The sequence below is a fragment of the Falco punctatus genome, assembly GCF_963210335.1.
Source record: "Falco punctatus genome assembly, chromosome: 3".
Classification (NCBI taxonomy): domain Eukaryota; kingdom Metazoa; phylum Chordata; class Aves; order Falconiformes; family Falconidae; genus Falco; species Falco punctatus.
Window position 1 is genome coordinate 19835014 of NC_137582.1, and position 17170 is coordinate 19852183.

General features: G+C 38.3%; 1 protein-coding gene across 4 annotated transcripts in view; it reads right to left on the reverse strand.

Moving 5' to 3' along the window:
• The window catches only part of COL14A1 (collagen type XIV alpha 1 chain), a 123754-nt gene that overhangs the window by 19872 nt on the left and 86712 nt on the right, over positions 1–17170 (reverse strand). For all 4 annotated transcript variants that reach the window (XM_080378343.1, XM_080378342.1, XM_080378344.1 and 1 more), the window contains 6 exons: positions 12795–12872; positions 12398–12484; positions 7552–7605; positions 7046–7141; positions 5744–5797; positions 4470–4523 (listed from right to left, as the gene is read on the reverse strand). In XM_080378343.1, the coding sequence (XP_080234469.1) occupies positions 4470–4523; positions 5744–5797; positions 7046–7141; positions 7552–7605; positions 12398–12484; positions 12795–12872 (423 nt within the window). The remainder of the gene's footprint in view (positions 1–4469; positions 4524–5743; positions 5798–7045; positions 7142–7551; positions 7606–12397; positions 12485–12794; positions 12873–17170) is intronic.

Genomic DNA, 17170 nt, shown 5'->3' on the forward strand with positions numbered 1-17170 from the left:
TCATATGTCACAGGACATATGAAGAAAGGTTGAAAGAAGTGGGTTTGCTCTGCTTGGCAACCTTATTGCTGTCTAAACTACCTGACCAGAGGCAAAAGAGATGTAACAGACTCTTCTCAGAGGTGCATAGTGACAGGACAAGAGGCAACAGACATATGTGGAAACAAGGGAAATTGTGATTAAAAGTTGGGAAAAAAATGTTACAATGAAACTTAATATTGTCATGGGTTGCCCAGAGATGTTGTGGAATCTTCATACTTGGAAGTGTTCAAAACTCAACTTAACATGGACCTGAGCAACCTGATCTGAACAGACCTGTTTTGAGCAGACTGTTGGACTAGATGTCCTCTGAAGGTCCCTTCCAGCCTTTTTTTATGACTCTATAAATCCCGCTAAAAGAACGTGCATCTGAACTCCCTACTGGAAATGGCTTCTGATCTATGCTGTCCCCTAAACAATGTCCTGAAAGAGTTGGTCCAGCCCAACACTCCCAAGAGGAATGACAAGCATTACACTGCATAGGTCACTAGCCAATGCTTAAAATCCTGTTCTGGCAGTATCTAATTTACTAGCCTACAGACAAAGGCTTTGTGTCTCAGCTGGTCTCTTTGCCCTTTTGCTTAGAGTGAGCTCAAGAAGGGCCATCAGCAGCTGAAGAAATGTTTGAGACTGAATCATTCTCTCTATCAGTTAGAGGTATCTTACTGCAGATCCATGTCTTCAAGCACAGTAAGGCAACATTGGTCAATGCTTCTGGACTCCAAACTATCTGCAGCAGCTCAGCAAGAGAAATCGATCACTTGACAGTTTAACTCTGTGGTTCCACCCCAGCAGACATATAGGGAAGCACACCCAACAGAGCTTCCTCCATAACTTTTTAACCTGCTAAGGAAGAACCATGCCTCTTTGCTAAGGAGAAACTTGGCCAGGAGAAGACACTCCTAAGGAAACTACCAGGCAACCGCAAGCAGTAACAATGTCATGGACACGAGAGATACAAACTTGGGAGTCAGTGTAATAGAGATCTCTCCCTACATTATGTCATCAAGCAGAGCATGCTTCCCACTCAGGATGATATATTAGGCTTCTCTTGTTGCAGCTGTGTAGATCTATCTCTCGGGAAGGCCTGCACTTCACAATAAAGAATGGGGATTGCAGTTGTGACCTGACCTTGGATAGCAGCTGTGCAGATATGGGAAAGGGGAGACTTTTCCCCACTCTACCTACACATCTCAACAAGGGTCAGTCACAGTCTGCTTCCAAACTTATATGCTTGGCTGAAAGAGATGTAACCAAAAGCACAAGGGAGTCTAATTACTGTCTACATACTCACCAGAAGCATGATGTTGGTTTGGATTCTCTCCCACGTGCAATTCAAGCTGTATCTTTCAACACGATATGCTTGGGAGAGTTGGTAGAGAAGCACAATCTGTCCTCTTTAGTAAAACTTCTCTATATTGCCAGCTACAAATACGGACAGCAAGAACACCAAACAACCACAGTCCCAGCCATAAAATATAAAGAGACCATTTTTTATTTTATAAAATCTTCTATTATACTCTTTTATAACTGGAAGGTGATGAGAGGGGAGGGGACTGTTCCTCATATGGCATCTGAGATGTAGATTTAAACCTGTTGCCAGACAGGTATAAATACTATCATGCATATTCCAAAAGTTTTCTTTATTATTAGAGAACACATTTTTTACTTTGATTCAGCCTTCACATGGTATTTTTATTACATCCCACTCTTTTTCATGGGAAGGGTAATTCATTATGAAAATGATCTTTGTATGAATTCACACAACCGACAGGGGAGATGTTCTATGTCTTAATGAGGTACTAAAACCCAAGAAAAACAAATAAACCAGGGACTAAAAAGTAGAATTTCAGAAATACAAAAAGAGCCTTTATAGACCAACTGTTGAATTAAAACATTAAGAGGAAAAAAAGGACATTTTCTCAACTGAATTCAAAACTAAAACCAAAAACTATGAACACTAGAAATCAAAATAAAAAGGAAGGAAAAAGAACTGTAAAAGTGGTGATTCCAACTGCCAGCAACTGGAAGGAAAAAAATCTCCATTCCAGGACTTCCTGAGTCTAATATCATATTATCCCTAGCTCAGCTAAGCTCTCAGAGATCTCCTAATAAATATCAGCCCCATGCTTACCTCCCATTAAAATCAGTGTGATTTAGCCATCTGTTTAAGTACTTCACAGCACTGGTATCACTATAATTAAAATATTTCAATGGACAATAAATACTATAGAGGAGATGATAGCTAAGCTAAGAATAACATAGAAAAATTCAGTTCTCGTAGCATAATAGCTGCAAAACAGTTTGGCATCTTGGCTAACAGGAGGAAGCCCAACAAAGAGAACATTATACAAAAAGGCAATTTACTTCTCCAGAATTTTCCAGTACCCCTTTGCTGTTGATGCAGTTATGCCCTTTAGAATTACGCCTTTCTCAAGTGCTTGGCCTTCAAAGAGACTGCGGTGAAATAACTGGATTGAATCTTCACCCATTAAAAGCAATTTTATGTTGTCAGAACTTCACAGGAATCAAATGAGTTACAACACCATAAAATTAGTATAACGTAATTATTTGTTGCCATAGAAATAATTACTACTGGGCAATATTGCATGAGGGTCACACAGAGACAATAACAGGCTAACAGATCTGATTTTATGAGATTTAGGCTATTTATTCAGCTCCTTTGATTAACACCAGAAGAAAGTGAATGCATGAACAAAGCATTATTACCATATCTATAAAAACTAGCAATTTATGCAATTGGCCTACCTTATTATACGCAACACTGCAGAGACTTCTACAGAATAAGCAGTGCGTGATCTTTCCAGGCTGTATCAAAAACCTTTCCTGCACTAGTTTTGCTCCCAGCTTTTCTCAAAAATACCATCTCTCTGCAACAACCTGCTGACTTCCACGTGTGGGAAAACTAGACCACTTCAGAACTGCTGGCTGACACCAAGACATGGCTGAGGGCCTCCACTGTTAAGCATAAAATTAGCTACAGAATAAAGTAAAAACACAGCATCTCCCTGAACTGCAGAATGCTCAGTGTCCCTCGTGATCAGGAATTCAGAAAATAGAGGCAAACACCACTCACATTTACAGCATCTAGCACCAAGTCACCTCAACCTGGCTACAACCAAGATTAAACAGCATAGTGGCAAAAATCCAAATGTCCATCAGACTCCAGGTGTCTATTAACCTGGAGATGAACAGGTGATATCAGCTTGGGAAATTTAGGGGGAAAGATTCCAACACAGCCCAAAAGATGACATTAAAACCATGCAAAAATGAGTTTACATACAAAAGAATGCATCACAGTATTATGAAGTAGGAAAAAGAATATACTTACTTTCATATTTTACCACAACTTAATTGAAAATCATGAGGCTATTCACCTGATTAGAAGGTTATTCATCTGATGATAATGTTGAATAAACCTTTACCTTAATAGAATTACTTTCTTTTCTTGGTTTTAGAGGAAAAACATTATGCATTGCCCAAATTCTACATTAACTTCAGTGGAATTACTCTAATACATAAAGATATGCCAGTGCTTAAATTCATAATAGTGAGCTCAAATACACGTTTCACCGTAGGGATGTTTTTTTATAACAAGGTCTCAGGTTAAAGCCAGAAATCCAAGGAAGGTCCAAATTTTTCTTAAGTTCAAGTTACATTAACATATCCAAAAAAGGGTCATGAATATGTAAATCTTGTTCAAATCAAACTGAAAAGTTATATTTCATAATGAGGTTCTGCTGTAGACAGTAACCTTGTATTGTGTTAACAATAACTTTCCAGCACTTGACTAATAATGAAACAAAACTCTCCCCAAGGAGACAGAGAGGACTTAGGTTTAACTACACACATGAATATGAAAGTTTTTTACTGATTCCCAGACAGACTGTAAATATCTTCATTTGTTCTATCAGAAGCAGAATAAGGTTGACTAAATTTTTATATTAGTATTCAACTTTTCCTGATGTCACCAGTTTCTACAGGCATTGTTCTACATTCATTATTAAATACCCTTCCAGTTGTCTCTGTCGTTCATTAATTACCTAGAAACCAAATTTAGATCATCGCATTTGAGGGCAATCTAATTAGGTACCATGTAACCACCATCTAATTTTAAACTTGTAAGCAAGTAGACTAATTGGCAGTGCTGGACACAAGTGACATCTAGTCCTCCCAAATGCCTTAAACGCAAACACAGTGCATAGCTCCCCATTACTCACTTGGCATTTCTCAACCCTGATCCAGCAGATGGAAGGATACTCCACCCTTCTCTGCTAATTGCACAGATATGGATCTCCGGAAGCGATAGAATACAAGTGACGTAAGCTATAATAAATCACCCATGCTGGGAAACATATCCACTAGGGAATGGAAACTCCTAAATGTAAAACGTGTTCATTTTACCTTACCCTTTGACCTTGAGCTCCATCTCTTCCAGGTGAACCTGATGCTCCTGGGACGCCCTAAGCATTACAAAGAGAGGGCAAATGATGAGATCAAGCGAACAGAATCCAACTAAATCACTTTCCAATGAAACTGTAACATGCTTTTGGATAAATGTTTTGGATAAATGGAACTATGAAGTTCAGCAACGGGTGGGACCATAGACGAGATTCAGTAAAGGAGGTATTTCTGTGAGATGAGAGATGGTTAAATAGGCACTGTTAAAACGCACAGGCTTCATACCCCCTCACTACAATCCCCTGTTAAGAACACTGACAATTTCATTAAGTCAGGCCTCCTGTGCCACTAAGCTGGAAAGAGTTTGATTTCCTACATCACTGCAGCATCGTGACAGTGTAACTCGACTGCACAACATCAGTACCTTAACCTAAAAATATAGCTCCTGTTTCTTGCTCTTGCTAAAATGGAGCCTGTTACCATATTGCTTGGTCAGTGAAGCAATATCAAAGGGGAAATACCTGCCTGAGCACAACTACAAGTTACATCCAGCAGTTCCCCGTTGCTCAGGTGAAATGTCACACTCTGACTCATGAAGGCTGCAGAGCAGCAGTCTGGGGCCATCACTGCAGTGGTCCAGAAGGCTAACAAAACTCATCTATGAGGAAAGGCTGGATGACTTTACTATCCCTAGCACATATGAGCAAGAAGGGGGAATCTGGTAACAGCCAACAAATACTGGAGTGATATAATCAGCAGAAGAGAAGCATCTAAAAACAGAAGAGCAAATGAACCTGAAAAGCAGCAGTGAATTGGAATGCAAACTCCAGACTAAATAACAGACACCAAACTGAGTAAGACTGGCTGAATACTTGAGATACAATGAATACAATCTTGTGAAAGATAGCATTAAAAAGATTAAGTGCCCGATCTGTCCTCCTAGATAATTACAGGAGAAATTTAATGGGTTTAAATTGAAAACAAGCAGATGCAATTATTCACTGTGTAAGCAGAAGTCTTAGAGTGGATACTTTTTGAGTCTATAGAAAAGCTATTTCAGTGTTAAACAAGGTCAAGAAAGTAATTGGTTCTTCAGGCCCCAAACGCTTCGGTCACTCCACACCAGCATACCCTAAACTCCTCTTGATTGTAAATCTCTGTTCAAATTCAACCTAACAACACAATTCTAAGCAGTTTTGAATATGTGCCCTAAATCCACAGTGATGTCAATTCAACATTCTAATTTAGTAAGAGACAGGTTAAACAGTAATTTAGGGAATACCTGCAGGCCAGGAAAACCAAGATCTCCCTTCTCTCCCTTTTCACCTGGTGGCCCCTGCAAATTAAGAATCACACATAGTAAACCAAATACATGGTTACTTTCCTATTTTTTAATGGTTCCTTTCAGCTTCTTTAGGAGAAAAAACCAAACACCAACCAATGAGAAAACAGACTACTTTTCCTGCTGAAGCAAATCTACAGACTCTATTTGCAAAACTAAATGAAGAATTTACAATTCAGAATTAACCTGACAGAATACTTCAGAATTAACCTGACAAAACTATAGCCCTTATGTTACAAAAAAAGGTAGTTATTTTCTTTTCTCCTCAAATAAATCTGTTTCTGTGCAGCCCTCAAATGTGCTCTCTATAATGATGAAACCAATGGATTTTTATTAAAACTAGATGTGTTTCTGCAGTACACACACAGAACAGATATAATTTTCTAGATAATAAACTGATTTTAATTAAATTTTATGCAGAAACACAATGTTGCTATGAAATAAATATTCTTATAATTAATGTATTCAGTATTATTCTCTGATGACAGCATCATCAAGAATATACAGTTTTGGTAAATCACTTCATTATAACGTACAGCAGTATCAAGTAAAAAGTGGCTAAAAAGAAAAAAGCATATTATAATGTAGCAAATTTTGAAAAATGTCTAGCAGAAAGAGATACGTATCTACTACCTTTCAAGGCTTATGTGTACCCATCTACCAGAAACGTACATGAAACAAGATTAGCGCTGCTGGTTCATTATTCTACCAATGTGTCTTTATGATGAAATTCTGAGACTTATTTCACAACAGCATTGCAAACTCCAGGCCTAATCACCTCCTCTGGTGACAGACTCTGTAATGCAGTGAATACTGTTGTTTAATTTTGGCAGCAAATACGGTGTTCTTGCTTGGGCACACCTTTCAAGTCAGAACTGATCCATGATGAGCAATACCACAACCAGGAAAAGATAAAATATTATTTTTTTTATTCTTTTTTGGTGTCATGTTACAATCCCACTGCAATTTTTTTCACTTGTCTCCAGGCTTGGATGCTAATACCTGGGTCATATTCAACCTGTGATCAAATCCCTGCAGCTAACTAAAAATTCAGATGAAATAAAACCAGAAATGTTGGCATTGAACCCACATCTACTATAGGTTAAACCCAAATCTGTAATTTCACTCCAAATATTGAAATTCAGATTCTGATCAGGACACCAAAAGATATTTCAATCAGTCTAAGACATGTGCTGTGCAAAACATCACACAAAAGAACTCTATTGATTTTATAAGTCTCACTGGAAGCCCTTGAATAGAAAGTCCACTGGGTCCTTGTGGTCCTGGAGGTCCTTGGGGTCCAGGAACACCAATTTCACCTCGAGGTCCATCTGGTCCCTAAAGTAGCACAGGACATAAGTTAAACTCTTATCATATGGGCAAATGCAGCTTCTGTTTGAAGAATTAAATACCAATAGACTCAAAAACATCTGAAATATGAGTTAACATTTGATTAAGCAGTTAGGGTTCAATTTAAAACTGCCTTGTTCCTTTATAAATACAAATACAAAAAAAAAAGAGAAGATTTATGCTGTGAAAGCAGCATTCTGAATTTCATATCTTTTATCAAGGAATAAAGAGGACAAGCAATTGTTATGAAAAGAGACACACCAAACGCCAATGGCATTTCACTATGCGTTTTCCTCATGAACATCAGAGACAATCTGGAATTCATTTCAAGGTTTACATGCAGCAGAGAGAAACCAAGAACCTGTGCATGTGTCAATTGTAAAGTGCTATAAAAGTACCTTTGGACCTGGATCACCACGATGACCTTTGGCACCTCTGACACCTGGGCCACCCTGTGAAGCACAAGCACAGGACTTGCTGAAAACCAAAACACTCAAATAAACAAAAACGAAATCCAGAGAAGCCCAAACAGTTTTTTCTTGTTCCTGAGGCAGTGTTCAGAAATCAGTGAATATCCTGTTGATATCTTCCACTGGAGTAATTAAACTGAGAACCTACTTAAATGTGGCCATACACAGAAACAGATTTAAACACAGATGTGGCTAATTTCTAGAGCCAGGAATGCACACCACATAAGCCTCAACATAACACTGAAAGCTACAACAGGGATGGAATTTATACATGTGGTCATGGGTTCCCCTTCCAGTTGCTGAGACCTCCTGCACATGTGCCTATTCTCACCAAAATCATCACATTGTTAAAGGCTGAGTTTCCAAGAAGGCCAATGGCATCCTGGCTTCTATCAGCAATCGTGTGGCCAGCAGGACCAGGGCAGTGACCATCCCCCTGCACTGGGCACTGGTGAGGCGGCACCTGGAACCCTGTGTTCAGTGTCGGGCCCCTCACTGCAGGGGGGACACGGAGGGGCTGGAGCGTGTCCAGAGACGGGCAACGGGGCTGGGGAAGGGGCTGGGGCACAAGTCTGATGGGGAGCGGCTGAGGGAGCTGGGGGTGTTCAGCCTGGAGAAAAGGAGGCTGAGGGGGGACCTTGTCGCTCTCTGCAGCTCCCTGACAGTGGGCTGTAGGCAGGGGGACGTCGGTCTCTTCTCCCAGGGAACGAGCAACAAGAAATGGCCTCAGGTTGCACCAGGGGAGGTTAGACTGGAAGCTAATTAGATTGGATATTAGGAAAAATTTCTTCACCAAAAGGGTGGTCAAGCATTGGAACAGGCTGCCCAAGGAGGTGGTGGAGTTGGTGGTGGAGTCACCATCCATGGAGATGTTTAAAAAATGTTTAGATGTGGCACTTAGGGACATGGTTTAGTGGTAGACTTCGCAGTGCTGGGCTAACGGTTGGGACCCCGTGATTTTAAAGGTCTTTTCCAACACAAATGATTCTATGATTCCAATGACTCAGGAGTATTTTTCACCAAGGAAAATTCCAGAATCTACAAGATTTACCATGGTTTAATTTAGAGCTTCTTTGAGGTAAAATACTCTTTTGTCCATTTTTCTCTTTTTTGCTTTCTTCAGCGGTGCATACATCTGTTAATCATTTATTAACCAACTGTTGCCTTTTTCATTAGTATCATCTGAGACACTTGAGTTGCATATATCTACGGATAGCTGCCATGTGTTTTGCATGCACATGATGCATGCACTGTGTACTCTAGGATAGCATAAATAAAAACATTTTTTTCCCACTTTCTTCAGATCAATTTCACTTTTCCTCCACCTGATTATATTGCTTAATCTCTTGGAATATGAGCTTCACAGGAATTCTGCCCCTCTTCATACTCAAAAAGGACCTCATGCAACCGGGCACCATAACTGAATAACTTCCTTTAGAAGCTACAAAAGTACTTACAAAAATAACAGTACTTACATTAAAGACTAAAAAATAGAAAATAACCTTATCAGGTATAATGCATATACTGCTCATAGATACTAATCTAGGAGACTTTAAATAGGGATGCCAATAACATAAATGTTTGGAAGTACCAGAGTACTCTTGCTCTTCAATGAAGGTATCATGATAGTCTCCATATGTGTGATCACACAGTAGTTTTCTACTCCTTGTCTCAGCTCCTTCAGTATTCTCACTTCCATCCCACAGCTCTAGGGCCACGACCAATTCCAACCCTAAAATCTGATCCCACGCTCTCCACAGAACCGTGTTCCAGTTGCCAGTTCCCAAATTTCAGGTCCTCATTTCTGCATTCCAGCCCAGTAGCTCTCTCCGCCCTCCCTCCTGCCTCTGCCTTTCTCCTGCATCTCTCTCAGATTAAAAATTCTTATGCAAATACTGAGCAAAATAACTGCAACTTTTTAATATTCAAAAAAATTCACAGTTTTCTCCCATTTTGTTCTCAGAGACAGATTACATTTTTACTGAGTAAGAACATATACTTACAAATAGCCTGATGCTGAGCCATGAAATCATATGCTTTAAGATTCACAGTGAATTTGGTACACTTGTTCACATTTTGAACCCAGTAACCTTTGCCTGGTTCCAGAAAAGCATTGATTTAAGATGAAAACATCACAAGAGCCTCCCTCATTTTTCTCATAAACTTGTTTTGGTGGTTATTCCGCAGCACAACTAAGCTTGTATGACCAATTTCAAATTTTTCATTTCTTTGGCTTCTGCTTCTAGCCAAGAATTCTTGTTATGGTTTTTTTCTCTTATTCTACGTAACTTCTTAATAACAAGTGCTTTTCCCCATAAACAACTCTTAACCAACTGTTGTCAAATCCCCTTTTATTTCTTATTAATAGGTAAAACCTATGAAACACTGAAAGCTTTTCTTTGCAATTAAAGTTCTCCAATCCTCCAACATTTTTTGTGTCCTTTTTCACCTTCTCCAGTTCTGCCACACTTCTTTCAAAGGCAGGTGTCAGGTTTGTGTGATACCTTACTCTTACTTTGAGTGGGGAACTTCAGAGAGCATGACCTAGTTCTGGCAAAGATACAGCTGTAAAACCACTATCCCATAATGAAAACTGCCAGGTAATCTTAACTTTAAATGATACTTTGTCTTACCCAAAATGACCCACTTCCTAAAAGAGCTTAAAAAATATTTCCAGAGTTACTATCCCAGTCAAATGGAAGCCTTTTATTTGGAGTCTTTTTAGTCTGATGTCTAAAACTGGCTACATGGTAGAATTCTGATCTCTTAAACAGTAAAATCCTTGGCTTACAGAAAAGTCACATGACATTTTAACAACTTGGAGCAGTACTGGCCAGACATAGCACATGTGACTTTCTGACTTTTGGTTGGCGCAGAGATGAACACTGACTTTATTCTTTTGCTCCGCTTTTTCCTAGGCCTCTTACTTTTTTCCAGAGCTATGCCATCTAACTGTCTGGCAAAAAATGTACCACTTTTTTAGTGAGGCTGAGTTCCAGAATCACATACTCTCCTGTCTAGAAAGTGATTTTTCTGCTTGATTTTAAGCCCCCTCTTGCATGGCATTATGATTCTCAAAATGTAATACATGTAAAACATTATTTTACTGCTAGGTTAAACTTTAGTTCAAAACATACACGTATCAGGAATTCGTATAGTAACACACATCCTTCCAGTCAAATAATTTTTAAACATTTTTCATTTTACTGTGAAATGTGGTCAAATGGCTCCATTTCAGTTGCATTTTTGCATGATTTATCCCATTGTCTTTTCACAGAACACAAGTTGGTCACCTATATACAGAAACTAAAAGCTTAATCCATACTTTCTTTATAATCTACATTCAAATAGGAGAACACAATAATTTTTCCTTATTCAAGATAACAGCTCTTCAATGAATTTTATCGCGAGTTCCTTTCCAAATTTTTGTACCAGAGCTTGCAGAACAGTTCTTGCAGAAAGACTAACCAGGGAGTTGTTAACAGGGTAAATGTCTGCTAGGATCTCTTACATGAATGTCTTATGTGCATGTGAATTTTGTTGTTGAACATGTATCTCATGTAATTTGCTAATTAGACCTTTTCAGAAATTTATTTTCCTTCACATTCTTCACTTGATCTTTCTCTTCAAAACATGCTCTAGGACCAACCAGGACACAGTATGAACAGAAACACAGTTCAAACTTGTTCACAATAGGGCCTCATCTCAAGCTAACTTAGCAAGCAGCCCTAAGATGCCAATAAGAGTTTTCAATCTAGTTGTAAAAGAAAAAAACACATGACTGTTCTACAAACACCCCAGCATCCCAGTTAGGAGTCTCATTAAACCAAATCAATAATAGACCATTGCAAAGAGAGCCTACAACTTTTCTAAACTGCTAAAAAATCAGCCTTGGGATGTGAGATTGAGTTATCTAACTTTAGTGACCTGAATCTCCATTAACTGGTCTGATACATTGTCTGAGTTCTTCCACAAGCCAGTAAAGAGAAAGGAGGTTTATTCATCTTTCTAAGATACTATGCTGAGATGGAAGGAAAGTTAAATAATTGTCTTCTGGAAGAGACTATCTAGTTCCACTGGTTACGCAAGGAACTTAGATATACATTTACTTAAGAGTTACACAGTAAACACTTAGACGAGTGCTATGAAGTAGCACCACAAAGTACAGGTAAAAGTTGTGACAGTGTGTCCTTCATCATTCGCTGGCAAGCTAGAAGAGTTTCAATTCAGCTTTCACCAAAGCCAGTTCATTTCATCCTCTTTTCCCTTCACAGCTTTCAGGTACCTCTCTGCCTCTAAGGAGCTCTCAGAACCAGCACTTTTAGTTCCACTTTCCAGTAAATATTGTACTTAGGTAGGGCTTTTAAGACAGAAAAGTCTTGTTTCATCATTTATCACACAAGTGGCATTGTCATACTCCATATCTTTAATTCATAAGAACACTGTAAACTGAGCATTTCAGAAAGCTAAAATCCAACCTACATTTAATATGCATGTGCTAGCGTAGACAGAAGATGATTAAAAATTTGAAAATAAATGGCATTAACTATGATTTATCTGCTAATGCTACAGACAGGTAACAGGATTCAAGGTTTTTTGTAGCATATTACCTGGCATCTTTGCTACAAATTGAAGGTAATTTTATCTTTTTGCCAACACGTAAAACCCTAATTTAACCTTATTAGTTACACAATGGCAGTATATTCATATTTTGAATAAAGGTGGCCAGCAGACTGTTTGGTACAGTCGACCACAAACCTGAATAAAACCTTACCGGTGGTCCAGGAGGTCCAAGAGGACCCTTATTAGCTTCTGAACAGGAACAAGCATGAGGAAGGGCAGGGCAATTTTCCTCATCTCTCTAAAGAAAGATCAAGATAAGAAGAGAATGATGTCCAAAACTTTGATTCAGAAGTTAAGAATTTTATGAAACTAAATTCGATTCAGAAGTTAAGAATTTTATGAATCTGAGATACGGTACTGTGTGGATGCCTCAAAAGCACCTACTTGATTCAGAAACATACATCTCTTAGACTTTCAATAGGACAAGTAATCAAAGCATACTTGAGCTTTTTTTATAACTCTTACCCATCCATTTCCATTAAAACATTTGTCTCAATAAAGGGGAAAGTAAAAGGTAAACTCTACGGTTATTGAAAGAGGTTTCTTACCAAGCCAGGAAGCTCACAGCATTTGTCTCGATTGGCCCATGAGGTAGCACAAACAATGTCAAACATCTGTAACTGCAACTGTTTCAAAACAAGAGCGATGTACAAAATGACTGTTAGTTGTAAGATCATTGCAAAATGGAGACATCGGCAAGTAAAGCTACCTTGATTCAAGCACTTCGACTAGACAGAGGAAGGCTGTCAAATTCAAGCAGCTAGCCACAAATATGTTAATTTGAATGGTAAAAGGCTTGTGTTCTAACAAACTTGTCTGAACTGTCAGACATTACATGGATTGAGCAAGCTGTTCAAGGTTAAATGCTGCAGGTATTTCTTGGATTACCCCCACCTCCTTGATTAAATTTCTGATTTTGCCCAATGGTGCCTCCCAATACATTTTTGTAGTAAAGGAGGCATCAAGAGTCAGGCAAAAGAGAGCTCAGCTTCTCAAAACTGAGTAATTCCTTTTAAACCACTGGTCTGATGCTCATATTTTATCTGGGACAAGGTCTCCTGTAGCTTATTACTTACACTGAAGCTGAACCACAAGTAATATTAATCATTTTCTCCAGTTTTATTTTACTTTAGAATATGCCCTCTCTTATCCATATTATCCCCAGGCAATGATAGTTTAAGGATGATGAAAAGCTTGCTCAGTACATGACAACATGGGCAGGAAATTCCCACCACAGGTCTGTGAACATGGTTTGGGCAAGCATTTAATCTATGAGAATACACACATTTGGTAAAAGGCTGCTAGGTAATCAGAAGCAATATACTGAACAGGACTCAATGGTAAAACCAATTGGAAAACCAATTATCTCCTTTGCAGCATTAAACTGAACAAAGAGGTCTAGAGGAATGAAGCTTTCTTCTGTTACTATTCCTATTCTTTTTCCATGCTTCATTTATGTGCATACTGAATAGAGAGGGGAATGGAACAGAACACACTATTAAATTAACCCCACATGTTAAAAAATTTGAGGAACTGCTAGAGATAGAACTATCTTTGGGTTTGCTCCCATTATTATTTTCAGTGCCATTATTTTAACACTATAGAACTGGAGAGGAGTGAAATTAAAAATTTTCTTAAAGCTGCACTGTTTCTAAAGGTGCTAGAATGAACTACAGATGCGCACCTTCAGTTTCGCCTCATTTTTTTTTCTATTATAGGTAAACTATTATATTTTAAACAAAGGAATACTTTCATACACATAGAAACTCCTCTTACCTGCCAGCAGATTATCTGGTTTGTAGATATGCTGCGCTACAGATGCAGACCCACGTGAGCTGGCTCCATGCTGTAAACACCTTAGATAGCTGAAGCGCAGGCAGCATGAAGGCAGCTTTGGGACCCTTGATTTGGCCCCACAAAGGTCTGTCCTGAGTCCAGCAAGTCTGTGTCCCTGGCTATGTCAAATACAAGCTGGTTCCATGTGGAGCCACTTAGATGCCTCTCTGCTACACATCCCAAAGCTACCAATCCCAGGAGAACTCATTAGCCTGAGCATAGTAGTACATGAACATACTGCTCTGGGACTCAGAATGACCCTCAGCATTTGCATACTATACTTAAGCAAATAAGACATCCAGAAAAGGAGTGCAGCAACACCTGAGCTGCTTATGGAGAAAGCAGCTTAGCTTCAGAAGAATGGCAGATTGCCATTTTCTCTACAACCCAGTCCAGCCCAAGCTATTCTGTTATCATGAACAATGGAAGGTTGACAGTATTGGCTAAATTTATGCAGTCCTACATAGGCGTGTACACGCATTCATTTTCTCTGGATTAGACAATCTAGAGATCCATAGTGATAAAGCATGTTGGTGTAAAATAAAGAGAAAATAGACATTCTCCAAATTGCTGTATTCACCATCCAAATGTTGAATGACTCAGTATTCTTATTTTAAAATATTACGTGGGTTGCTCTGACTCAAGCTAAATAATTAAACAAAGCTTTCTTTTCTACCATTAAACATTTATTCATAATTCTCTGCATTCATACTGATTTTGCTTTCTAAATGTCCAGCCCCACAAGCAGAACCAGTGAGATGGAAAACTCTGACCATCCTCATCTGATCAGGCTACAGTTCTGCAAAGATTTCTCAAGAGCAGACCACATCACGCATTACGTTTTAAAGCTGGACTTTTTATTAATCCCACTGAAGGAATAAATAACATTATTTGTTGCATGTCACAGTCAGGTTTCATTGCTCTAGTTGGCTGGAGTGTTCGACCCAGAGATGCATCACTATTGAGAGATGTTAAAAGGGCTAGGCACCTTTAGCCTAATCCTCTTTTTGTCCTATCTATCTATATTTTTGCCTGTTCACTGAACTGTTGCACACCATATGCATCGATGGGAAAAAACACTGATATAATTATATTCCCTCAAAATTGAAATGTTTTGCAGAATTCAGGTGATTGCACTAGATTCATTTATTTAAAAAAATACACTAAAAACATTCTGACTATGTTAAACTGCTATATGTGAATACAGTCAGAACAGAACATCCATAATTTTATTCCAAAATAACTGCCTGTCAGTTTTTATTTTAGATAATACACACATCTAAAACTAAGATTAAAGCATTTCATGAAAATACAGCTGATGAAAAAAGAACTTTTCAGAACTACCAACAAGCCCCAATTTTTATATCAATTCAAACCTATTTTTAATGTCTTATGAACAGGAATTTTTCTTGTATGCCAGCCTTCATAAGCCTTTTAAAACTGTGAAGACACCAGAACCAACTAAATCCCAGAATTCTAATTCCAATGGTGGCAAAAGCAATATCTAAGGAGGCACATGTGTACTTCTACCTTACGGTCTACCAGCTTTCATGACTTTCAGATCAGGGATTTCCTGCCACAGGTTTGTTAACAACCAATATTTCCATTTCATTCATCTGTCCAGGCTTCCCTACAATCTATGTAAATATTTAACACCCACAAAATTCTACAAGGAGCTGCACTGATCTACTACCTGTTGTGAGAGGAGCCTCTATCCTGCCTCCTACTAGCTTCCTTTGATGTCCTCTAATTTTTTGGAGCAGAGGAAACCAACTCATTCATGCCTTAAATGTGACTATTGATACAAGTTCTACTCAATATGAATAAAATGTGCAGAATGGAGACTTTAAAGAATGGTATTTGGGTGCTTTTTTGACCTGCTTATAATTTGGTGTATGCAGCAATACTTGAAGGAAGCTAAACAGTACTGCGGAGTAAAGAATTTTCATCTTCAGCTACCCATTTGTAGTCTTACATCAGTTTTGCAGTTCATGTGAACAAAACCAAATTTTTCAGTGAGTGGGCAGTCTCTTTTATAGATTCCTGGGTTCTAACAAAAGACACCATTTCTTTCCATTTCTTTACAAAGCTTTCTCTAATGCCAAGATTTCCTAAGTCTGCCTTTTTCTGTTTCTATTGGAATGTGACTACAAAGGTTTCTCTGTGTAATTGTCTTTACAGTTTTCATATAACTATTATCCATAAGTTTGAGGTCTCAAGGCTCTTTTTTGTACACAGAGATATATTCCAAGGGCACATTTTTACTAAAAATGAGTATTTCCACACAGTAGCAAGTGAATACATTTTTGACACTTCATTCCTGTTCAAATCAAGCCTTGAGTTCAAAGTTCACATTCTCTGCTAACCTCCTTGGAGGGTCAAGGAAGTTCAAAGAAAATCAGCAATCATACAATAGAGCAAAGAAGCCTTCCTAAGCTCATCACACACTGTCAATTCTTCTTAAACAACTAAATCTACCTGAAAAACCCAAATAAACCTTCTTAATGACATCCAGAGCAAAACTGAAAGACTCCCATAGGTTGCCATGCCAACCCAATGATCAATTACTGCTTCTAAGAGAATAATTTCATAGGAATGACAGAGTACTTAATCTTGGGAAAGTTCTTTCACATTTTAAATACTTTATATTATAAAAGAACTAGATATACCAAGACAAGGGCTTTTGGGGGCTATCTGTGTCAAACCAGTTCAATTATTTAATGAACAGGCAGTAAGATAGAGAGCAAACAAAGAGTAAGAGAGTATAAGAGACATAGGGAATAATCATCACTCAAAACAAAGTTTAAATTATTCCAGGCAAAGGAGTTATATACATTGTATTACTCCATGTAATGAAGTTTAGAACATAAGTCATATCCGAATGTATCGACTGTGCTCACACACGTGTTTGCGAATAACATTTGAACAAGGATGATCTAGTGATTTGATTTATTAAAATAATCAAAAATAGATTTTGTCCAAGTTGAGAACTATTTGCAGGCTTTTGCAGAATTTCTGAAATGCTGGAACTTTACTGTCTGAAATATGAGTTCACTCTGCTTCAACTTAAAATTAATGGCAGAAATCC